At 46.6% G+C, this 26042-nt stretch overlaps 1 protein-coding gene across 10 annotated transcripts in view; it reads left to right on the top strand.

Annotated features, from left to right (window-relative positions):
* Positions 1-8905: 8905 nt before the first annotated feature.
* Positions 8906-26042, top strand: part of PHACTR3 (phosphatase and actin regulator 3) — a 356261-nt gene continuing 339124 nt past the window's right edge. For 6 of the 10 annotated variants that reach the window (XM_053249641.1, XM_053249630.1, XM_053249640.1 and 3 more), the window contains exon 1: positions 9293-9958. In XM_053249641.1, coding sequence (XP_053105616.1) covers positions 9847-9958 — 112 coding nt within the window. In that variant the 5' untranslated portion in view covers positions 9293-9846. Of the gene's footprint in view, positions 9187-9292; positions 9959-10134; positions 10310-26042 lie in introns of those variants that run through there. The other 4 variants (XM_053249638.1, XM_053249632.1, XM_053249634.1 and 1 more) reach the window with 4 other exon arrangements.

Below are 26042 nucleotides of genomic sequence, written 5' to 3'. Positions count from 1 at the left end.
CGTTTTCTTGCACTCTTGCTCCACTTGCACAAGCATTATGATGGCATAATAAGGATAGCCAAAAGCTTTGCATCATTCCCTGCAAAGCGTATAGTCTGAGGAAGAGGTTCCACAGCAGGAGGTACAGGGTGAGGAGATGGGGCCAGTGTTCCCTCTAATAGGGATTCCCAGATGTTGTTGACTACAACTCCCAGAATCCCCAGCCAAAGGCCACTGCAGCTGGAGATGCTGGGAGTTGTAGTGAACAACATCTAAAAATTCTTCTTAGAGGGAGCAGTGGATGGGGCTATCAATAGCTTCCCTCTCTGCTGCCACCACTGCTGGTTTCACATTCCCAGAAGAGAGAAGGAAGGAAGTGTGGAGATGGATGGAGGAGCCATTACAGTAACAGTGGCAGCAGCTGGCAGGCAATGTCCATGGAGCATGCCCCACTGGGGTAAGGGAGGGAGAGGAGGGGGGAAGTGGTGGGGGCAGAGTAGTGCGGGCACCCCTGGCAGCAGGTTGGCAATCCCCCCCCCACCCCATCTACTGCCTGAGGCATACGCCTCACTGCACGTAATGAGAGTTGAGATTAATGTATTAATCTAAACTTTGGATTTACTGGATTAAAGTATGTGCGTACTGGATTAAAGTAAGAGAGGTCATTGTCAGGAAGGACTTGAAAGAGGTTCCAGAATCTGATCCCAGTGAGCTCCTGCTCAAATTAAGCACTGGCTATTGATGCAAACCTATTGGCTTTGGAACTGTCAGGGTTGGTTGCCAACTCTACTTTCCCCAGCAACATTTGCAGATCATCCTCATCGTGTCCGGAGCAGGGATGGTCAAGCACAAACTCTCTAGCTGTGGTCTCTCCTATCTTCCTCTGCTGCAGTTTATTGTGGCTGGGGATGGTGGGAGTTGTAGTCCAACAACAGCTGGAAAGACTCTGGTTGGCCACCCCTGCTATAGAGGACTTTCTCACATCTCCACTGGTGTTATGTGCTCCCTTCATCTCGAACCTTGGTGGTGGTGATTGTAGCTGCAAAGGCTTAGGGCCTTTGCTATGGGACATAACAGTAAATTGTTATTTGCTCTCACATTATTATGTCTACTGTGGGTCAACTCTCATGATCAAAGTGCCACTGAAATTCAGCAGCAGAAGGCATGCATGCTCCTGGTACTCGATCGTCTGGGTAGTGAAAATGTCGAGTGGAGGGCCGGAAAGTGGTTGTGTGCAACGAGTGTGTGCTCCCAATTTTTTGGTTGTAAGACCAAAAATGCATCTTACAAAAATTGGTTAAAAAGGTAAGAGGAAAATCTGGGTAGAAGTGATTACGTGGAAGCAAGGTAGGAGGAAAACCTGGCCTTTCCTCCTACCCTGCTTCCACACAGTGAGGCTCTACACACGGTCTGTGTATAGAGCCTTACCGGGTTCTGTGGGGAGAGTGGGCTACGGCCACTTTCCCCACAGACAATCCTGAAGCTAGCCCTGGACAGCCAGATCAGCTGCCCACACGACTACCGGCTCCATCACAGAGCCAGTATGGGTGGCAGGGATTGGGGTTCGACTGGCCCCTGGAAGAGCCATACTGTGGTTGCACACAATCAACTAGATGGGGTTAGCGGATCGCTTACTCCACTAAACTTGTTTAAGGGGGGATACTTGCCGAGGTTTGCTGCCAGGAGCCGCACTGCTCCCAGCAGCACACGACCGCAGGAAAGCGAGCTTGGCTCCCTTAGCCTGGTTTCCTGCAGTTGTGAGAATTACCTCAATCACCTCTACTCAGGTTTCCCCTCCTAACTTTCTTCCACACAACCAAAAATTGGGAGTACACATGGCTCCCAAACCTGGGTAGAACACAGTTTTTGATTGTGTGAATGACCTCACAGTCTTTTTGGATTAGGCCAACCTTGCAGACTTCTTTCCAGCTAATTTTCTCTTCTTGTCCACGACTATGGCCAAGACTTCGCTCCCTCCTATCTGAGACTGGGGTGGAAAGAGAGATCAGTATCAGGCCAGCTGAAATCTACAGCCTTTGAAAATGGTCTCATCCAGCCAATTTTCTTGCCAGGAAGGAAGCTAAGGGAATGGCCTAGCTCCTGGGAGATTGGAGGAGTCTTCTAACTACCTAGCTGACCGGCTTCTGCTGCTTGTTCTGGGGTAGAGGAGTGAGTGAAAGAGGCTTCTTTAAATAATTGAGGCCTTTTAAAGCTAGTGCCAGACAATAAGACCAAAAGCTAGTGCCAGACAATAAGATGTAAAGTTCTGGTATGGTGGGCCAAGGAGTGAAAGAGAGTGGGAAATATTTGGGAGGAGCACCACTTCCCCATGCTACACCTGGTAACATCTGAATGGGATCACACTACAGTATGTGCCCATTCTGGCACATATATGAAAGCAACTTCCCTCAGTTAGCACAGGGTAAGAACATTATGTTTGTTGAAACTTGTGCAATTCAGGCTCCACATAGTCATTAATAACTCAAGTGGTATGTTAAGAGGGTTATACACGCTTCTTAGCCAGGCTCTTAATCCTGCTTCAACAGGTTTTCTCCTGGTTCAAGGGAAGAGAGGGGAGGAGGAATCTGGACGCTGGATGTATCTAACTGGATGCAGCACAATACAGCATAAATATGACTCTGTCCTGCAAGATGTGCAAAACTGCTTGCGGGGGTGGAGGGGAATCAGGAGAGATTTCCTGCATTCTCATCACAGATGTACAAAAGTTAACGACAACAATGTTATAAATAATCTACCTTTTGGCTATTCCAGGCCCTCAAGGTACCTCAGGATACAAAAACAACAATAAAATCCCTTACAATTTAAAATGCATAAATAATGAGCCATTCAAACAATAAAACAATAAAACCAACAATAATGTAACAGCAGAAACAGCAGTCCTGCCACAGCCCACTCCATTAAAAAAGGCCTTTTGGAATAATTAAAAAAACCCTCTCTACCAAACCATTTAAAGGCAGCTGTTTTAAACCATCAGAGCATCAGCTGAAACAGCCACTGTATAGGCTGAATGTAATGATTCGTGAAACACAGATTTGTATAATAAAAATGTCATTCATAAGTTTAAATCATATCCAAAAATACAGTTCTGGAAAAAAAGAGAGATAATTTTCTATAGTCATCAAAATAAAGTCATCTTTATTGTGTAATACTTCTTCCTGCATTGATTTTCTCTTTCCAAAAGAAAATAGCACAGAAGATTAGAGTGCTAGTCAGGGGTCACACATGGCCTGCTGAGTAATACAAATGAGACTGTTTAAAATTCTGCTGACTCACAGAAAACAGCAGCTCTCGCATGACTCATTACTTCCTTTTGTTTAAGGAAACATTTTTAAACTGCAGACATGGTATTTTTACTTGAAGTGGAAAACCGAAAAAAAAGCCCATCTCTCTTTCCTATTGTTTTAAAAGTAAACTGCTTATATTTTGCCTACTGTGTCTTTGTCTGAGCACCCATTTGTCCCACTTTTGTGATAACATCAAGGTCACTGACCGTAAGGCCTACAAATATTTTTCCTCCCCTCTGAGTGAATAGACAGACACAGCTGGATTACCTGGCCCAGAAATGAGTCATGGTAGAATGCTTTGCTAGGCTAACCCTTCTGCTAAGCTAGGCTATCCTTTCCAAATGCTGGGGGAAGTTGAAGGAAAGAGAAGAGGATGACCAACAGCAAGGTGGATGGACTCAATTACGATTACAGGTTTATCACTTGACAACTGCAACACTGAGTGATGGGATGACGTCCATGGTTGACCGATGAACCAATGAATGTCTCAGTTTTTGAGAAGTTTCAGCACCCAACCGGGCCGGGAACGCTTCTCCCTGTCTTTACAAGCAGGGAGAAGCCATTCTGGCCATGTTGCGAATGTGGTGCTGGCTGGATTTTATTTATAAACAGGGCACACATTGTTTGCTAGTATGGCCACTACCCTGCATCTGACATCAGATGCAGGGGTGTGGCTGGGGCACAAGGCACAGCCCCTGAGATGTGGTGGCCCAGGCTCTTTGAACCCCCCCCCCGAAATTGTGGTTTCACCCTTGGTGGCATTTTATTTCTACTGAGGTCATTCACACAATGAGGTCATTCAAACAGTCAAAAACTGTGTTCTACCTGGGTTTGGGAACTATGTGTGCTCAGAAGTTTTGGTTGTGTGGAAGCAAGGTGAGAGGAAAATCTGGGTAAAAATTATTGTGTGGAAGCTAGGTAGGAGGGAAAGCTACCAAGGTTTTCCTCCTACCTTACTGCCACACAATCACTTCTACACAAGTTTCCTCCCACCTTGCATCCACACAATGGGGCTAATCTCATGATCTGCAATAATCGGGCGAGGAGAGCCTAGCCCAATTGTTGCAGATCGTAAGAACCACCGGGCTCGGCTGTGAGCCCGGTGGTTCTAGAGCGGGTAACCCGCTCAAGGACCCCTGCCCTAAAACCAGGTTTGCGGAGGGAGCACTCTGCAAACCTGGTTTTGTAGATTGTGAGTAGCCGCAGCGTGGCTTCGTGCCGTGCCTACTCATGAAAAGCCGGCTCCCGGCTCCCGGCTCCGGGGGTCTCGCCAGCATGCCCTGCGTGCTCGTGCAGGGCATGCTGGAGCTTGCGGGGGCTGAACGGCCCCCACTCTCCCCAGCCCCCGCCGGCTCCGTCACAGAGCCGACAATCGTGTGGGTGGCCAATCCAGCCGCCCAGGGCTCCCTCCCCGCTTGTGTGCAGGGAGAGTGGGCTAAGCTAACTGATCGTGAGACCTGGTCCAAACATTTCCACCCAGGTTTTCCTCCCACCTTGCTTCCACACAACCAAAAATTGGGGGCATGTGCAGCTCCCAAACCCGGGTAAAACACAATTTTCTATATTGGGTGAATGACCTCACTGAAGTCTTTCACACAATCTCACTGGGGAGGGATGGGTGGGCTGTGGGGATGGCAGGAGCTTGCCTGCCTTCCCGGCAGATGAGCAACCACCGTCCACCCTCTGCTGCACCATGTGCCCACACGTGCAGTGGTGTAGTGGAGGGAGACACTGGGAGTAGAAGGGCTTTCCCCCTCCTGCATCCCAGAGTGCCCTGGGGTATGAGCATGGCCACTTCTTGACCCCTGGCTCACTGCCAGAAATGGCAGCAGGCCGGCGGGTGGGGGGGAGATGTTTAACCCAGCGGTGATTGCCCGGATGATCGCTGGCCAAGGTTAAGCAAACCACAAATTTGCTTAACCTCATCTAAATGCTGGGTTTAAAAGTAGGGCTTGGCATGGGGGCAGTGCCATGAGCGACCTCACTCCTGGTGCTTCACACACACAGCCTAACCCAGGCTGGGCCTTTTCTGCCTTTTTACCCACTTTGGCTGGCTGACTTCTAAGCTTACAGACTTACACGGCACTAATGCAATGAACAAAGATACCCACCTGCAAGAAGATGGTGCTGCTCAGCAGATGTTCAAAGTTGGACCATCTATTCAAGTGTTGTCAACTCTGACGGGCAGGGGATCTCCAGGGAGGGGTCTTTCCCAGATTACTTGATTCTTTATCTAGAGATGCTGGGGCTTGAAACTTGAACCATTTACATACAAAACATCCGGACTTTTTAAAAAAATGTGCAGCCAGACACAAAATGTACAGTACAAAAAACGTGCAGTTCTAAACAAAACAAAAAAGTGCAGTATTAAAAATGCAGTGCAGTTCTAGGAGGATTTGGGCAGTTCAAAAATTCAGCTCTTGCAGAAGTTGCATTATGTGATATATTAAAAGTGACTAACAATGAGAAATATAACCTCAAAATGGTAGTACGTATGCTGGTAACTTCTAGGCTGGATTACTGCAATGCGCTCTATGTGGGGCTGCCTTTGTACATATTAATTATTATTATTATTATTATTATTATTATTATTATTATTAATAATTCGATTTAGTCTGGAAACTGCAGTTGATCCAGAATATGGTAGCCAGGTTGGTCTCTGGGTCTTCTATCACTCCTGGCCATATCACTCCGGTGTTGAAAGAACTACACTGGCTGCTGATAAGTTTCTGGGCAAATACAAGGCTGGTCATTACCTATAAAGCCCTAAACAGCTTAGACCCTGGGTATTTAAGAGAATGTCTTCTTCACCATGATCCCCACCTCCTGTTATGATCATCGAGAGAGGTTCACCTGCGGCTGCCGCCAACTCATTTGGCGGCTACTCAGGAACAGACCTTCTCCATTGCTGCCCCTGGACTTTGGAATGCGTTCCCTGTTGAAATAAGAGCCTCCCCATCTCTGGCAACTTTTTAAAAGGCACTGAAGACACCTTCGTTCACCCAGGCTTTTAATTAGATCTATGGTTTTAAATTTTAATGTTAGTTTTAAATGATTTTAATGTTTAAATGATTTTAATTGTTCAATTAATTTAGTTTGGATTTTAATTGTTAATTGATTTTAATTGTTTTTATTTGATTGTAAACCACCCTGAGCCATTTTTGGAAGGGTGGTATATAAATAAAGAGATAGATAGATAGAGTGAGCGAGCAGTCCAGGCTTCTCCAAAGGCAGACCCTGATCTAGCATACCTAGAAACAGCCCTTTAAAGAGGCAAGGTGAGGCAGATGCCTCAGGCAGCAGATTACTGGGGCACCAGCAGGGTGCAGCAGCAGCCAGAATGGGCACCACCGAGGGGGGGGGAGGGGCAGCAAGAGACACATTTAAGCATCAAAATGAGTGGGCCAATCTTTTGCCACTGGGAGTGCTTGCAGGTGCTGCCGGAGCAGAGGTAAGCACCTTCTAATTTATGCTCAAAGGTGCTTCTCACTGGTCCCTCCCACGGGTGCTGCATCAGCTGCTACTGGCAGGGTGGTAAGTGCTCTCACCCCTGCCTTTGGAGCAGCTCTTTGGAAGTGATCAAACCCTTGCAAATTTTGGAGAGAGCACCTTTCTTCATCCTCCCTGAAAAGCTTGCATGAAGCACAAGGAGAAAGGAGGAGGCTGCTGGCAACTTTTTCTCCTCAGGCTACATTCACCCATATAAATCTGCCAGGGCCCTCTGTTCATCATCTCAGGCCCTGTTCATGGCCTCACCACTAATAGAGATCCAGTTTGCGGGGACTAGAGACAGGGCCTTTTGGGTTGTGGCCTCTCGGCTTTGGAACACCCTCCCTGAAGAGCTTTGCCAAGCTCTCTCCCTTAGCGGTTTAAAAAACAACAACTAAAGACACACCTTTTAAAGGAGGTTTTTTAATGTTCCATCTTTGGTTATATCTGGTAGGTTCTTTAGTTTTTAGTTTTTATAATTTTCAGTTTTTAGCTTTTAAAATAACATTTCATTTGAACTTGATACTGATTGTGGTTTTTAACCTGACTTTTAACTTGTTTACTCAATTTTATTACTTTTATTGTATATTGTATCTATTTTATTGTTGTGAGCCGCCCCCGAGCAGTAGTGTACTGGAGGGGTGGGGTATAAATGTTTTAAATAAATAATAATAAAATAAATCCTCCCTGCCCACTTCCAAAGCTTGTAAGGATTGTTTGTGAAAAGGAGATGGCCACCCTCATCAGGGGCATTTGATGCCTTGCCTCGGGCACTGCAACACCCTAGCCCACCTCTGAGTGTCCCAATTTTTCCTTCCCCTGCCAAAGATGCAGACTCTACCTCCACTCCCCATGGAAAAGAACACTCTTCTGCAATAGTGTTGTCAAATACCCAGTTTGGAGGATTTTCTCCAACTCCATATATATATATATATATATATATATATATATATATATATATATATATATATTATTTATTTATTAAAATTTGTATACCGCCTTTCCAAAAGGCTCAGGGCAGTTTACATTAAAACTCCATTAAAATCAATTAACAATTAAAACAGAAATTATAAAACTGCATAAAATAATAATTAACAATTAAGACATGATAAAACACCAATTAAATAGCCAAAACAATTTAAAAACAATTTTTAAAAAGCTGAGAAAGCTTGGTTGAAGAGATGTGTTTTCAGAAGCTTTTTTAAAATTGCCAGAGATGAGGAGGCTCCTATCTGAGTATGGAGCACATTCCACAATCTTGGGGCAGCAGCTGAGAAGGCCCATCTCTGTGTAGCCACCAAACGAGTTGGAGGCAACTGGAGACGGACCTCCTCAAGTGACCTCAGTGGGAGCTGGGGCACTTCTAAATGTTGTGGAATGTGCCTCAAGGCAACCAAGTATGCGTGTAAAGGCAAGGAAAATGCACGTGAGAGAATGACACTCACGTATCATTGAGCCCTGCAAACCTCTACCAATGAGTGATAACCTACCTTTCCCTTCAAGTGGTAAGTGCATTTGAGGTTGGCTTACTTCTGCAGCATTGGAGGGTGGGATGTGCAATGGGGTGGGGTGGAGAGAAAGAGAGAGAGAGAGAGAGATGGGTCTTGCTTAATTTGCCATTTCTCCTGAAAAGGAGGGTGAGGGATAGAGAGGGAGAGAACTGGGAACACTATCAAAGATTGTGTGTGTCTGTGTCGGAGGGAGGGAGGGAGGGAGGGGGTCGTGAAGCAGAGCGAGAGGGTCTGAAGGGAGGGGATCTGAAGCATTTACATAGTGCTTATAGAGTGTGCAAAGAATGCCACAGACACCAACTTGCAGTAATCCCCACAGCAACCCTGTAAGGCAGGTCAGTATTATGTTCATTCCCAAATTCCAGCTGTTGGCAGGTGGGGAGGAGCTGAGAGAAAGTGGCTTGCCTAACACCATCCACAAAGTTGACAGCAGATGTGAAATTTGAACTCAGGACCAGCTGAGTGGTAGCTCAGGCAGGCTCTATGCTTTGCCAGCTTCTAAGGAGGAGGAGGAAGGGGTGCCCGAAGGATTGCGGAGACGCAGGAGGCACGAGTGTGGAAGAGGAGCGGCTTCTCAACACGTCCCTCCTCCACAGAGACGCACAGGGTGGCTCAGAGGAATCCTAGCTCAGGGTCTCCCCTGTCGCTGCCTGGGGAAAGAGGGTGTGGGGAATGAGGCTGATTATCTGAGCAAGGAGTGGGGTGTGTGTGTGTGTGTGTGTGTGTGTAGGGAGGGGGTCTGAAGCACCAGCCGCGGTTGTGCCGTGCCTGAAGGATCTCCACCACTCTTGCTCCTCCCCGCGTGTCAGAGAAGTGAAGGTGGGGCCAGGGGGGCTCCCCTCAGACGCACACCTGCTGCTCTCCTCCTCTCTCCTCCTCCTCCTCCTCTTTGTGCAGTGCAGGTAAGCTATCACTCACCCACACACCCACTCCTCCTCATCTCCCCCCCCGTGATGTCACACCTCCTCTCGCAGGGCATGATGGGAGAATCCCACTGTTTCCCAACAGATGCTCTAAGAAGAGCAGCCGCGTAAAGCAGTTCTAGGAGGAAGGTTCGCTCTCTTTCGCCGCCCGCCTCTTTCCCTCGTCTTCTGGCTCTCGTGGGCAGCAGGAGACGCCGGGATGGCAAGAGAGCCCAGCAGCGCCTAGCCCCCTCCTCCGGGCTCCCCACCTCACGACCGGCTGCTGCCCACCGGAGAGCAGCATGAAAGCGACCCCTCTCCGGAGGCGCCCAGGAAGAAACTTCTCCGGCGTGCGCAGCGAGAGGAGCGCCAGGCGCGCTGAGTGACACCTCTCCTTTCTGGATGGTGCAAGCGGAGTGCCTGGCAGGGAGCTCGCAGAAGGAGGCTAGCCAAGATGCCGCTGCCGCTGCTGGGGCTGCCGGGCTGAAAACCCTCGCTCGCTGCTGCTGCTGCTGCACCGGCGCCTCTCCTTCCCGGTTGTGACCTTGGGCTGCCTCCGATTTCATGAGCGCCGCCTCGCCCCCCGCTGGCCTCTGAAATCTGCCTTCCCCTCCCCACCCCCTCCCCCACCCCCGAGCTCCTTCCCTCCCCCACCCCCTCATGGCTGCATCAGAAGAAGGGACTGGCTGTTTTCTCCCCAGAGGCAGGTCACAGAGCGACCCCAGCATCCTCAGTGACACCGCGGGCACCACCGACGCCGGAGAGCACCAAGGTAACCTGGAGACCCTTTCTCTTTCGCCGGGAGCAGCCGAGAGCGGGGTGGGTGGGAAGGAAGAGGGAGAGAGGGAGAAGCCAGCCGCGAGGAATGGGTGTGAGCCTGCCTGTGCCTTGCGAGCATCTGCCAATCTGGGCGGGAGGGGGGAGCCTGTCAGCGGAGGGAAAGCAGGAGGCAATTAGGAACACATTCTCTGCAGTCGGTCTTGCAATGGTGCAGTGGCTTAGCTGCAAATAGGATTACATGGGAGCAGCATTCCATCCTGCTGCTTTGGAACAGCCGGGGCTGCTTGCCAGCGAAAGAGGCATTTGAGGGGGGCCAGGGAGAAGGAGCCAGGCGACGAGGAGGGTGAGCAAAGGCGCTGCAGTCTGTGTCTTTTCGGCAAGATGTCAATTGCCCGGTGACGGGGCAAAGTGCTTTATGAGCCTTGTGTTGTGTGTCCTCACAACAACCCTGCATACAGACCGTTTCATGCTCCCATCTTGCAGGAGAGGGCACTGGAACTGAACAGCCCAAGGCAGGACAGGGAGTCTGTGGCAGAGGCTGGATTCCAGGCCAGCCTATGGATTCTACCTTGAATCCCAGCACTTGCCGCTGGACCATACTGACTCTCAGCCCTCTCCTCTGAACTATTTCGCCTTGGATGCTAATTAAGAATAGGTGTGTCTCACACTCCAACTTGCTGTTAGGTACTTGGTGGTGGTGCCAGTCAGTAGCACTGCCTGCTTTGGGGACGACCCTGCCTCTTCATAGGAACATAGGAAGCTGCCTTATACTGAGTCAGACCCTTGGTCCATCTAGCTCAGTATTATCTACACCTACTGGCAGCAGCTCTCCAAGATTTCAGGCCGGCGTCTTTCCCAGCCTTACCTGGAGATGCTGCCAGGAATTGAACCCTGGGACCTTCTGCATGCAAAGCAGGTGCTTAACCCACCCCCTTCCCTGTGCCTTCCTTTCTGAATGCTGCCTGGTTCCAAGTGGCATGAGCCACTTTGTCCTGGAGTGGTGCCCAAAATCTCCCATTCCCCACATCCACCCAGCCCACCCCGCTTGAAGTCATGGGCATCTGAATGCATTTAAAAACAAAACAGCCCAGATGGATGTGCCTGCATCCTGTGAAAGGGAGCCAGAGCTGGGAAATCAGCCAGAACAGGGCTTGTTTGCTTAAGCCTCTTTGTTGGGTACCACATAGCATAACTCACCTGGGCCAGTGATTAATACTGCAAATTAAGCTGGTGCATATTTGATTAACCACTTACTACAGGAGGAGGGAGAAAAGGTTCCAATAAAGAAGGAGATAGGCTGTTGGCATGAGGTCACCAGGGAGACAGAGGAAGCAGAGTAATAATTAAGTCACAATTCCCACCCTCCTGCCCACTCCCAACAAGAAAGCAATTTTCGCTTCATACCGAGAAGTATAATCTTCTTATGAAGCACAGGAAGTGTTAAACGAGGCAAGGAGGGAGGAGGCCAGAAGAGCACGCTTGCAATCACAGTTTTTCTATTTATAAATGGTGGAGGGTTATTATTTCGCCCACCCAACAACTCCCCTTCCACTTGCGCCTCCCTTTGAAGAATAAACTCTTGCCATTGAAATACAAAATCTTTCTAGCAATGACTCACACTGATATTTCTCAAAGTAGCAGCAGCAGCAGAGGCTGGGGGTGGGGAGGGGTGTATGGGGATCATTGCAAGAACCCCTTGGTTCTGGTAAAGGTACAGTTTCTACCGGTCAGTGTGGAACAACAACACACAGACACACACACACTCCTACCTAGACAACTTGACAAGGCTGTAATACCAGACTGTATGGCAATCGAGGGCTAATGACTGTCAGCTGGTGGCAAAGCCCATGATCCAATAGCATGGAGGTTTCTATAAACAGTGGGCCGTGGAAGATGGACGGGGTCTCTTTGTGAGGGAGCGAGGTGTTGACTCAGGCCTTCATTAAACACAACAGAGGCAGCAACTGTGCTGTTTTAGAATGGAGGTTTCAAGAATCCAGGGCAGGTTCGTAACTAAGAAAAAAAGTATATAGGTAGCACTCATGACAGAAATACAATATTTCTAGTATCCCTCTCATTTTCATAGTCTGATCATATTCTCTCCTCCACACACACCCCACCCCCAGTCATTTGCATAGCTATAATTTTTCTTCATTAGCAATCACTTCTTATTTCTGAATCTTTAGATTTACCAAAAGGCGGGGAGAACAATCACTTAAGAACAAAGTGATTTTTTCTCTCCCCTCCCCATGTTTTAAAAAATGCTTCTGATAGATTCTGTGTTTCTCCATACAGTACATATATTTCTAAATTAATGTGCAATTAAACCCCCTTCCTGGCCTCTTTGTCCACTCTTTCCCCCGAATCCACCATGCCCACGTTTCAGCCACAGACTGTCCTGATGTATTGAATTTGGAACTCAATTCTGGTTTGAGGTCTGATTTATGCATGTGGGGCGCAGCTTCCCAATGTGCTTGATTGTCTTCCAAACCTTTTTGTTCCTGTCCTCGTCAAAATTGTCATCTTTTCCTTTGATAGCTTTGTGTGCCAGGACAAGGTAACTTGCAAATGTGCTGATAATGAAGGCCTTTTTAAAGTTTCATTTTTTAAAAAAGCAGTCTAACAATTCCGAAAAGATTTGTTGCTCTGGAAACAGATTTTTTAAATTATTATTTTAAATTATTATTAAAATTATTATTTTAAAAAATGGGAATAATGAGAACAGCTGATGAATCTTTGTTGTCCAACCATGCAAGAATGCCAAGTCACGGGAACAAAGGATGCCAGTAAGACAAAGTGTTCGACTTTGGCCCTAAGGGATAATAGTGTTTGAATAAGAGGAGTGTTTGTTCATTTGCACGCCTTCATTTCTGAAGGCAGCAGAAATACTACATTCACTTAATTTCAGTTTTACTCATTCCTTCCCTATTCCTAGGTAATGAAAACCAGAGTGAGCAGACTTGCAAATAGATAAGGCTAGTTTTGATTTATTTTTTTTTAAGGGGGTTGTTTAATACTAGAGAAGAGGGGATGCACTATTATTTCCCTGAAAGAATAGGAAAAAAGGATTTTCATATTTTTTAACTTTTGTGAAAAAACATACATACATATATATATATATATATATATATATATATATATATATATATATGGGGGGGGGTTCCTAAAGAACATGGGGGAAGCTAAGTTTAGGAATCTCACATCAGTTACGAAAACAACACATAGCACTGCATAAAACAGGGAAGAAAACAAATGTCGCTACAAATAGCCATTGTGCAGTTGGGATGTGCACGGAACCAGTTTTGCTGGTTCTGTTTGAATCTGGACTGGATTTGAACCAAACTGTCCTGGTCTGGCTTCAGACTCAGACGAACCAAGTCCAGTCCAGTTCAGCCACTTAAATTGGCCGAACCAGCTAGCGGGTTGGTTCAGGTATACTTGTAAAGGGGAATCCGGCGAGGACTTTTCTTTACGAGAAGAGGGAATTCCCTATCATGGGGGTGTGTGTGTGTGTATGTGTATGTGTATGTGTATGTGTATGTGTATGTGTATGTGTGTGTGTAAGCGAGAGGGCTTTTGTACCTATTATTTCAAGCCTCCAGCAGCTGTGGCAGAGAATCTCCAGAGGTGCTGGTGGGCAGTGGTGGGGCTCCTCCAAGCACCCTGTCGGCCTCCTGAATGACAGCCCAGGCCCGCTGTGGCCCAGTTCAGGCCTCTGCGCATGTGCAGAGGCCATTTTTGTGACCTCCATGCATGCACAGAGTCCATTTACATCACCTCCGCACATGCTCAGAGGCTCAAACTGGCTGCAGCCGGTCCAGGCTGTCAATCAGGTGGCCGGTGGGGTGCTTGGACATTCAAACCCGCCACTGTTGCCTGCCACCTCCAGAGACTCTTCACTGCAGCTGCTGTCTTGAAATAAAAGGTACAAGGGTCCGTTCGTTAGTCCCCCTTCTCTCGGTCTTATGTTAGGGAATTCCCTTTTACTTGTAAAGGAGAATCCTCGCTGGATCCCCCCTTACAAGTAAACCTGAACCAGTCTGCGAACTGGTTCTTAGAAACAGGAGCCAGTACGGTTTGAACTCGGACTGCCTGAACTGGGCCAGTTTGATGATGAGCCCGGCTCAAATCGAGCTGGCTTGCATATCCCTATTTTGCTGTAGTCAGTTGCTTAAGCTGCAAAGGTTGGTGTGGCCTTGTGATTAGAGGACTAGTGAGGCCCAGGTGTAAATCCCCACTGAACCATAAATGTAGAGAGGCCTTGGGCCAATCGCTTTGTCTCAGCCTAACCCACCTCACAAGGTTGTTGTGTGGACAAAATGGTGGAAGGAGAAGGGCATATGTCAGCCTGAGCTCCTAGGTGGGAGTTATAAGCATATTATTTATTACTAGCTGACCTGCTGCAGAGCTCTTAAATTCAGAGTCATCTTCTGTTCTGGTAAATACAGTAGCTTTTTTTTAATCAGTCAACCAGCTTTATAACTGTCCAAGGCTAGCATAAGACAGATCAGCAGAGTATGATTAATAATAACTAGCTGACCTGGCACAGAGTATCTGTGCCCCTAGTTCTCCCTGTCTCCTCCACCTCCCTTCAGCCATTCCCCTGCCCCAGTTCGTTCTCCCCACCTGGCAGCTGCTGCCTCCTCTCGCTTGCCGCTTGCCGCCTTCTCCCCCTCCCCTCGCTTGTGAAATCTCGTGAGAGCTGCCGTGCATGGGATTAGCGACAGGTACGCCTTAGAGAAATAGAGATAGATAGAGATAGAGATAGAGATTTTAATAATAATATTAGAAGCATAGTATTTATTATATTTTTTATCCCAGCCTTGAGTGGGAAGGTTGGGAGAAAAATATAATAAACAATGTGCCTACAATTTTATAAGCCTCTGTTTTGCAGGGGTTCTCAAATTTGAGTCCCCAGATGTTTCTGGACTACAACTCCTATCATTCTCAGCCATGATGGCCATTGGGGTTTGAGATGATGGGGCTTATAGTCTAATAAGGTTGTAGTCTAATAACACTGGGGATCCAACTTTGAGAACCCCCTACTGGTATTAATCCTTCATTGTCTTTGTATATTAAATATGCTAATACTGGAATGGGCTGGGGATACAGTCCTTTGTATATACATGTTCAAGAGTAAATCCCACTGAGTTCAATAGGACTTACTACTACTACTACTACTACTACTACCACCACCACCACCACCACCACTATTTATATACAGGGCTGGCCTTCCCACTGAGTCAACTAAGTGCCCTCTTAGGGTGTAAAGTGGGCAGGGGAGGCGACAGCCTGGGTCTCATGGGACCCAAGCTTGCCCGACCTCCTCCCACTCCCTGTGGCCTCTGCCCCAGCCCCTGCTTTTGCAGTGGTGGTGAAGTGGGTGGGTGATGGGGAACACTCACTCACTCACTTGCCCTGCTTGCCACCGCCACCTTCACTTCCACCCACCACTTTTTGCGGTGAGTGAAGATGGAAGCGACAGGACAGGTGAGTGGAACAAGGTGCAGTGGTGTAGCAAGGTTGGAGTGGGCCCAGAGACAAGATTTTAAAATGGGCACGCCCCTCACTGAAGCTCAGCTCATGAAGTCAAGAAATCTTAAATGAGGGTGAATAGTGGTAACAAAAAGCATCGTAAAATTTATATATATATTTTATATATATATCCCCTATGTGCCACAATAGAACATCATCCTAAATTATTTTTTTAAAGGTTTTGTAAATTGTGGACGATGCAAGTCATTTAATGGCATTAGAGAAAGACCTGCTGTTCTGGTAGCTCCAGGTCTTAACACTCACATCGATTTCGGAGGATCAATACAACTGAAGGAAGCCCGGGCAGGTGCGCAGCTGGGGGAGTCAGTCATGTGACTTGCCTCCGGGGCCCCCGCCAAGGCAGTGGGCTCCCAGACAACTGTCTCCCCTTGCCCTATTAGAGTTACGGCCCTTCACAGATGAGTGGCGGGTATTCCTCATCAGCCACCTGGCCGCCTGCCCTCCTTGCCGTCACCCCTATAGCCACTGCCTCAAAGTGAGGAGGGCAGGCACGTGCTACTACTCCCCGTTGCCTGCTCACCCTCCTGCCTGCTGCCTCCATTTAATTGTGGCAGAGGCTGTGGCCAGGAAGGTGCCCAGATGGGCAACGGAGGCAGGAGACACCTGGGCAGGCTTCACCAGAGGCGCCCCTGAGTCTTGGACAAGCCCTGTTTATATACCACTTTTCAAGAGAGGTTCCCAAAGTCGTTTACATAGGAAAAATAAATAATAAATTCATAAATAAGATAGTTCCCTGTCCTTGAAGAACTCACACCCTAAAGAGAAACGTAAGATAGACACCAGCAACAGCCACTGGAGGGATGCTGTGTTGGGGGTTGGATAGGGCCAGTTGCTCTCCCCCTGCTAAACAAAGAGAACCACCACTTTAAATAAGGAGCCTCTTTGCTCAATAAGCAGAGGGTCCCAAGCCAAAATATGGTGTGCAGAAGATCAAGGAGATATTTGTATTCTGCATTACATTTAGTCAAACATGATTTCAGTAAAGGCCCATTGAAGTTAATGACTGCAATCAGCCCAACACTGGGGCTGTGAATGCGGCATTCATTTCAGTGGAGCGTGTGAGAGAGATTTTCTTTACAAAAAAGGCCATTACAAAGTACAGATTATGGGAGAAAGAGCTTGTAATAGAATGTGGGGACTCTCTTGTGTTTGTGATATTAGCATGATTTTATCCCTCCATCACCTCATCATGCGTTGCTTTTCCCAGTCCCTCATTTGCAGATACACATCTTGATAGGAAGCAAATGGTTTGTGACTAATGAAGCATTAGACCAGTTGTGTATAGTTTTGGTCTGTCACCCCATTTCCACCAGAATATCATAGAACGGGCAACACAGAATATCCATGGGCAAAATGCTGGGAGGTATTACGGCCCCCAAGCATCCCTGAACAGCTTCCCAGCATCCCATAAGCTTGGGATGTGCACGGAACTATTCTTGGCAGTTCGGTTCAAATTTGGTTCAGTTCAAAATTGGTTTGCAGACCTCCAGTCAACAAACCAGTGTGTCGACAAACCAGCGGTCCACTCTGTTTGGTTGAGCTGGGTCAAACTTGTTCAACCTGGTTTGACCCAGTTAGAGGGGTTATGCTTGTAAAGAGGAATCCAGTGAGGATTCTCCTTGACAAGCAAAAGGGAATCCTGCCTTTCAAATGTTTCTAAGGGTGGGTGCAGCGGAGAAATGACTTGATTAGCAAGCCAGAGGTTGCTGGTTCAAATCCCTGCTGGCATGTGTCCCTGACTATGGGAAACACCTATAGGCTTCATCTCATACTGTGCAGGAGGAGGCAATGGTAAACCCCTCCTGTATTCAACCAAAGACAACCACAGGGCTCTGTGGTCACGAGGCGCCGACATCCACTAGATGGCACACTTTACTGTACCTTTAAGGGTGGGCCGGGACAGCAGTGAGAGGGCACCTTACTGGTGGTGCTGGCAGTGGCTCCTAGAAACCACTCTCCTCAGCAGAATGGCCCACGTGGCAGTGGCACGTATATCCATGGAGGCCATTTGCGTGACCTCTGCACATCTGAGGAAGCTGGAACTGTGCTTCCATCACACAGGCTGCACTGCTGCAGGGAATGCAGGGGTTTCGAGGAGCCGATAGAGCCACTGCTAAGGTGTCCTCTTGCTGCCCACCCACCCCACCAGCCAGAGGTGCCCCTAGGTGATTTTGAAGCCTGGACCTAAAGGCTTTTGGAGCCCACCCACCACTGCAAGTTAAGCATCACCCCCCACATACACACTGTGATGCACACAGTATTTTTAACACGTGGGTTCTTGAGGGCACAAACAGCAACTCAACCCACAAGAATGTAAGAATATAAAACAGATATATTTACGCAGATCTGCATTGGTAGAAACATTTCAACACACAACTTAACATATTCCCATCCCACATATTTCTTTCCCCACTCCCCCCACTGTCTCTAAAGCACCCAACACAGATCATAATCACACTTGGCCACCCGGCGCAGTGTGGGCCAGTGGAAATCACACCACCCAGGACAGACTAAAGAGGATGTTTGCCCCCCCCCCATCACCTTAAGTGGCACAGCGGGGAAATGCTTGACTAAAAAGCAGAAGGTTGCCCGTTCAAATCCCTGCTAGTTCTATATTGGGCAGCAGTGATATAGGAAGATGCTAAAAGACATCATCTCATACTGCACGGGAGGAGGCAATGGTAAACCCCTCCTGTATTCTACCAAAGAGAACCACAGGGCTCTGTGGGCACCAGGAGTCGAAATCGACTTGACAGCACACTTTACCTTTAGAAGGTGTGGTGGCCCTGGACTTCACCTCCAAAGTCCAGGGATAAGAGCGCCACTGCCCCCTGCTGCTCTTAGAAACCTTGTAAAGGTTAGAAACCTTTTAAACCTTTGCTTGTAAAGGGGAATCCTCACTGAATTCCCCTGTACAAGCATAATCCACAAACCAGATTGAATTGGTTCATAACAGATTGGGCCCAGTTCGGTTTGAACTCAAACCATCCACCTTTTTTTGAGGCTGGTTCAGTTCGGGTTTGAACTGATCAAACTGGATTTGATTTGAACTGGTTCTAGGCACCCCTACCATATGCGCCTTCCCAGCCTCTCCTGAACTGCTACTGGTTCTACCACAAAGGTGTCCACCAGCATGCGGGAAAGAACAACTATTATTATTATTATTATTATTTATTTATTTATTTATTTATTCGATTTCTATACCGCCCTTCCAAAAATGGCTCAGGGCAGTTTACACAGAGAAATAACAAATAAATAAGTAAGATGGATCCCTGTCCCCAAAGGGCTCACAATCTAAAAGAAACATAAGATAGACACCAACAACAGTCAATGGAGGTACTGTGCTGGGAGTGGATAGGGTCAGTTACTCTCCCCCTGCTAAAAAAAGAGAATCATCACATTAAAAAGGTGCCTCTTTGTCCAGTTAGCAGGGTGGTCACATCAGGGAGCTCCTGCCTCCATGGGGGTGGCTAATGTGAGTTAGAATTTCCAATACATTCCTACTTCACAGCCTTAATTATCTTCCCTATGAAACTCGTGAGTGCAGAAACAAGTTGACTAAGGAGGGGACATGATAGAGGTGGATAACATTATGAATAATGTGGAGCAAGTCAATTCAGAGAAATGTTTCTCCTTCCCTTCTTCATGACACTAGAATTGGAGAGGACCCAAAGAAATTGGTTGCAACTAAGTTTGGGACAGAGAAACGAATGTACTTCAGCATACAATGCTTAATGAACTCATGGAACCCATTGCTGCTGGTTGATAGTGATGTCCAGAGGGTGGAGAGCCAATCTTGAGATAGTGAGCATGAATTGTCCCTTTTGCTAAGCAGGGTTTGGCTTGGTTTGTATTTGGTGGTTGTGTGAGTACATGTGAGCTCTGTCTCCTGTAAGATATCTCCCTTAGGGAAGGGCTGCTCAACTTTGGTCATCCTGCAGATGTTGGACTATCACTCCCATCATCCCTCACTATTGGCTACTGTGGCTGGGGATGATGGGAGTTGTAGTCCAAAAGCAGCTGGAGGGCTGAAGTTGTACAACCCTGCCTTAGGAGATGTTTAGAGCATCTGCTTAGATGCAGAAGGTCCTAGGCTCAATCCCTAGCATTTCCAGGTAGGGCTAGGAAAGACTCCTGCCTGAAACTTTGGAGAAGCCACTGCCAGTCTGTGTAGACAATATTGAGCTAGATGGACCAATTGATTGACTTGGTATAAGGTAGCTTCCTATGTTCCTATGTTCCACTAGCTTAGATGGCTTTTTAAAAAAAGCTTCAATGCATCCATGTAGGATAGGTTGATGACCAGTGACTGAGAGCCATGACAGCTAAATAGAATTTGCATGTTCAGCGGCAATGAATCTCTGAGAACCAAATGTTTGGAACAAATAACAGGGGGTGGGGGCTGTGTCTTCATAACTTAGAATGTTCTGACTTGCCTCATTCAGCTAAAAGTAAGTTAAAAGTTGCTTTTGTATTTGGTCATGATAATGTTCACAAGCAAAGGGTTGTTTCAAAGAACCAGATAAGTTCAGCGTAACACAAATGATCTAAAATGTGCTATCAGTGAGGGATTGGGAGAGGGTAATGTCACTTCGAAGTGCTGGTCCTTACTTTTCAAGTAGAACATTGCTACAGGTTCGAAGCTGGGTTTTGTGTTTTTGTTTTTTTATCTTGGGGGGGAGGAGTTGGGGGAGGGTTGCAGGAGAAGATTATGGGTAAAAGAACTGCTTTCTGTATGTTCTTTTCTTTTTGCATTGTTGCTACTTGTTATAGGAACAGGGACGTAACTCTAATAGGGCCAGGGGAGACAGTTGTCTGGGGGCCCACTGCCTTGGGGGGGGGGCAGAGGCAAGTCACAGGACTGACTCCCCCAGCTGCGCACCCGTCCGGGCTTCCTTCAGTTGTATTCATCCTCTGAAATTGATGTGAATGTTAAGACCTGGAGCTCCCAGAACAGCATGTCTTTCTCTAGTACCATTAAATGACTTGCATCTTCTACAATTTACAAAACCTTTAAAAAAATAATTTAGGATGATGTTCTATTGTGGCACATAGACAGACAGACAGACAGACAGATAGATAGATAGACTTTACTATGTTTTTTGTTACCACTATTCAGCCTCATTTAAGATTTCTTTACTTCATGAGCTGAGCTTCCATGAGGGGGGGCACTTTTAACATCTTGTCTCTGGGCCCACTCAAGCCTTGCTACACCCCTGCCCCTGTATAGGAAAAACATTAAACAAACTATTAATAAAAATGCCGTACATGGCTTAGGAGCAGACATGGCTTCCCTGCTAACTGGGCAGAGATGCACTTTTTAAAGTGGTGATTCTCTTACATTTAGCAGGGGGAGAGATCTGTCCCTATCCAACCCAGCATGTTGTTTTTGCAGTAGCTGTTGCTGGTGCCTACCTTATGTTTCTTTAGACTGTAAGACCTTCAGGGACAGGGAACTAGATTATGGATTTATTATTCATTTGTCTATGTAAACTATTTTGAGAACTTTTGTTGAAAAGTGGTATATCATCATCATCATCATCATCATCATCATCATCATCATCATCATCATCATTTGTTAGCCACCCCATAGCAAATTGTTCTCTGTAGTCGTAGTTGTTAGGGCCCACGAACCTGAATGAACTGGTAGTCAATAGTTTGGAAGCCATAATGGAGAAGTTCGCCTTCTGGCCATTACTGTCCTAAGAAGTTGTAATGCTGGAATGGCAACAACTTGAGTGGGATCATATGGGGTGGAGGAGTCCTTAAAGTGTCAGAGTCTCAGGCTGTACAAAGTTTCAGAGGCTATCAACATCTTGAACTAGTTGCAGAACCGGTTGAAAGTTTCATGCCTCAAGGAGATGCTTTTGGAGAGTTCATCCCATCACAAGAGTTTATGAGGTTTAGGTACCAATACCAAGCATGGTTAGTTGGAAGACTGTTGAATCAAGTAAGCTTTACTTCTGAGTAAATGTGCATGGGATTATGCTATCAGTCCTTTAGATGCTTTGGGTGATGGTTCTTGTTCGAAAGGTGGCATTGCTTGGTTGTCAGCTTAGTGGGGGTGTTGTTCTAAAGTGGATGACCCAGAAAAGAAATAGTAAATCTTGGCAAAATTACAAGGATACCACTTCTCCAAGGATACATTGTTCTTGAATAATTTCTCCCCCAATGAATTTGGCACACACAAAAAAATTTCCTTAGCATCTGGCAGGCCCATTTTGTTCTTGGATAAAGCAATTGGCTTGGTCAACAGAGTCCTGTTTTCAACTTGAATTTATATTATATGAAAGCATATTTTCTGTCTCTTTGGTATAGCTGAGCTTTCTGTTTTTCACCTTTTCCACCAAAATGTTTCTTGGATTCCATTTAATGCATGTTCAACTGGTATGGTCAGGGGCACCGTTAGGCATGGACCTGGGGCCCAGATCTTTGTGCCCACTCTCTTAGAGAGCTCCATGATGTTTCCCAAGGGAAAAGAGGGTTCCTTTAATATTTCCAGAATGACTTCACCTAGAGTCCTGAAATTTGGCACAGATATAGGTCAGGTTATCAGAACTCTGGATATTGATTTTGAAGAAGATTGGTCAAACCATTGATTTCTTATGACTTTTTTAAATTTAAAAACAGCCTTCAAAAAGTTCTATAAGCAGCTTGTTTCATAGTAGAAAACATTTGTTGGACTTACAAAAACTTCTGGAACTGAAGCCCCTCCTTAGACCATCATTCCACCAGCTCCCCTGGCAGATGAGCATTGTTGTCTTTGCCTTCGCTGCACTGTGTACCCACATGAGCAGTGGCGCAGCAAAGGCAAAAGTTGGGAGTGGAAAAACTTTCTCCTCCTGCATCCCAGAATGCCCTGCACCACATGCGCGGGTAGAGAAGTTGCTGTGCTCAGCATGGCAGGTCTTTCCTCCCAGCTCACTGCTGGAAATGGCGGTGGGCTGGGAGGAAGCCTACTTACCTTGGGGCAATCGTGCCCACGATTGCCTACTGAGTAAAATGAGCCACAGGTTTATTGTATCTCAGTAAAACCCTTAGTAAAAATACAGGGCTACCACATTCTGGAGCAGCCAGGAGTGAAGGGCTCATGGTGCTCCAGATGACATGAGCGGCCTGGATTACCCCAGGCGGCTCATGTTGTGTGAATAGCCTTATGTTGTGTCTCAATTAGTTTGTGAATGGTCAAGAAGCTGTGTGAATCCATTGGGGCTTTCATATTCTTTTTTTGGGGGTGGCAAATGCACTCTGTTCCAGATCTGTGGGTTTGTGGCGAATGATCAAGAAGATGTATGGATCCTTTGGGGGTTGTGTAGTGGCCCAGTACAAATGCACTCTGGTCCAGACCTGTGAGTTTGTGGGGAAATGTATATATAGAGAGAGGATGCTTATTTTATAGAACCCCCCTCCTATAAGTTCATTAGGTCCAGGGTCCAAAATTACCTAGCTGCATTTCTGAGTGTGGTATTCTTTTTCTTGTGGTATGACTGTGCTTGGAAGCTGTGTGGAACTGGGCCATCTTGGATGGCTGCCTGTGATGCTTCTATGGTGATCCTGGGCAGTCATTAACAGTTGTGCCAGTTAGTGGCAGTGTGGGAGTCTGGGCTTCATGCACTACGCAGCTGCTATGGCAAGGAAACTGAGCTGAGGGAGAAGGGGCCCTTGCCATAAACTGAGATAATGTATTGTAGGCAGTGGAGAGGCCATTGCTCAGTGGTAGAGCTTGTGCTTTACATGCAGAAGGTCCAAGGTTCAGTCCATGGGATCTCCAGGTAGGGATGGCAAAGACTGTGGCCAGAATCTGTGGGAACTGCTGACAGTCAGTGTACATCAGGGTTTCCCTGTCTCAAGTCCCCTGACATTGTTGGACCACACATAATCCCCAGCCACAATAGCCAAAGACCTTGGGAAAGATGGGAATTGTGATCTAACAACATCTGGGGACCCAAGGTTGGGAAACCCTGATGCAGACAATATTGAACTAGATGGACCAATGATCTCACTTAGTAGATGCAAGAAGAAAGAAGAGGACAGTACTGTGCTGAATTAGAAGAAAGAGGCAAAGCCTGGAAAAGATGTTCAAAATGAGCATCTGCATTATCCACATATGTCCAGTGTATTCATGGGATTCTGTTGATGTGAGAACTGAAGCAGGCATGCATCAAGCACTAAGAATCCTCTTCTGTGCCTTTGAGGAAGGCTCTGTCTGAAATGCCCTGAGGACAAGACTAGAAACAATGGATTGAAATTACAAGGTAGCAAATTCAGGCTAGACATTAGGAGGTATTTCCTAGCTGTAAGAGCTGTTCAGCACGGGAACAGCCTGCCCCAGACAGTGGTCAGATCCACTTCATTGGAGGTTTTTAAACAGAAGGGTCATTCACACAACCTATTGGGCGCGCGGGCTGGTGGGCTGGGAGAAGGCTCCCCAAACCTTGCCTTCCCGCCCAGATGATCCTTCGCGCTTCCACACAGTCAGCCCTGCTTCGTGCAGTACAGTGTGGTATGCCAGAGGACTTCCTCCTCTGACTCCCGGCTCTCCCACTCAGTGCGGTGATGCTTGTGTCCTGCGTGAGTGGCAGAGCTGCCGGAAGAACTTTGATCATGTGCAGGGAGGCAGGGAGGAGCCTGCCCTCCCCACCCCTGACATTCTGTTCAAGAGAATGACCTTAATGCCTGAATAAGGCTGTAGATTCTATCCTCTTCTATCTCAAGTAAATATTCTCTTCTTACTTTGGTCCAAAGTAAATAGCTATTATGCAAAAGGATGAGTTTGATTTTTTTAAAAAATTAGCTTGCTTGGTTAAACCAAACATCATTAGCTGCTTCAAAGGCAAGCACTTCTTCATAGTATATGTAGAAGTCACAGCAGCAAGATGGGGGCGATAGCACTAGCTTTTAGAAGGGGTGAGACAAGTCATGCAGAGTAGGCTCATCAGCTTGGGCTTGGGACCATAGTAGTGGTAGAATATCTGCTTTGAATGCAGAAGGTCCCAAATCCAATCCCTGGTATCTATAGGCTGAGAAGGACTTCTGCCTTTTGAATAGCTGCTGCAAGTCAGTGTGGATGGACCAATGATTTGGTAGGTAGGTAGCTTCTTAGGTCTCTATGTTACAGCTGTTAGCCATTATTGCAAACTGGAACCTCTGTGTTTGAGAGCAGTTTGCCACTAAATGCCTGTTGCTGGGAACTGGACATGGTTAAATGAAGAGTAAGGTGACTGGACATGGTGGGAAATAGGTTCTGGACTGCATAGATGCTTAGGTGATTCAGCAGGGGTCTAGTTAATGGAGTGTTGTGGCAGAATGCTTCTGCGTGATCCCACTCCACATGCAAGCCATAGAGTTTATAAACAATTTATAAGGTTGATGCTGATCACATGGAAGGCTTTGCATGCCAGCACTCAATTTCTCCAGTGGCACGGATGTTGACATGTTTTAATGTGGTTTGCTCCAACCACATGGTGGTGAGGTGTTTACAAATATTACAGCTTGCATGCAGAGAGCGGCTATGCTGAAGTGGTTTTTGGTGGCTCTCACATGCGGGCTGTAACTCTTGAAGTAGCCCAAGCTGCAGACTAAGGGAGGGAGGCAGCCTTCTGTTGTGGTGTTGGCAGGGGAAGATTATTTAATGGAAAGTGAGCTGGGAGTCTCTGAATATAGTTGAGCAAAGGCTCTGGTTTCCTTTGTTAATCGTGACTATCCAGATTGTATCCTGACCTTGCTTTAGACAGCACTAAGGAGGGATCACATGTGATGTACTTATGCATGTCACTGCTGTCTGGAAACTGCTTTGAGAGGGAGAAATTGAGAGTGGCACCCAGCATTATTATTATTATTATTATTATTGCTAATTTTGTTGCCATGCTTTTCCATATAACATACAAAAAGGTGGCTTACAATACAATAGCATAGAACAGCATAAATTACAAATCAAATGGAGTTTATTTTGGTGCACTATCTATAAAACAAAAATATTTGGATTAAACATCAAACTCAAGATTAAAAAAACCTAAAACCTGAAAACCATGAATCCAATCAAACTGTATAGCATATTTTAAAATATATACAATATAAAATAGAATTGAACCTTATACAACTTGGCCTCTTTCAATATCTCTGACCTTACTCTAATAGCTGCCCTCCGAAAGCTATATTTTCAGTTATGCTTGTTTTAGAATCAGCAGTCAATATATATATATATTTATGCAGAATTTCCTGGATAAATTACAAAATAAAACAGCATCAAAACAGGCAGCAACAAATAAAAACCAATCTCACATGACTACAGCTTGCAGAAGTAGCAGTCTTTGCTGCTTGCCTAAAAAGTGATCCATGATGTTTCCAAGGGGATGTTTTTTATTTGGGCATCATAACCCCAAAAGCCCTAATAATCACTTGAGCACGTTAGCCATGACTCCAATAGTGGGAGAATGCAGAGAAGGGCTTCCATCAGGTGGTAGCTATAATTGAGTGAATGGGTTCAAACAACCTGGACCCCCAGCTCCTGAGGGCCACAC

Source organism: Hemicordylus capensis, chromosome 4, assembly GCF_027244095.1.
Source record: "Hemicordylus capensis ecotype Gifberg chromosome 4, rHemCap1.1.pri, whole genome shotgun sequence".
Lineage (NCBI taxonomy): Eukaryota > Metazoa > Chordata > Lepidosauria > Squamata > Cordylidae > Hemicordylus > Hemicordylus capensis.
Note: the sequence above shows the minus strand (reverse complement) of the source record. Positions and strands in the feature narration are given on the sequence as shown.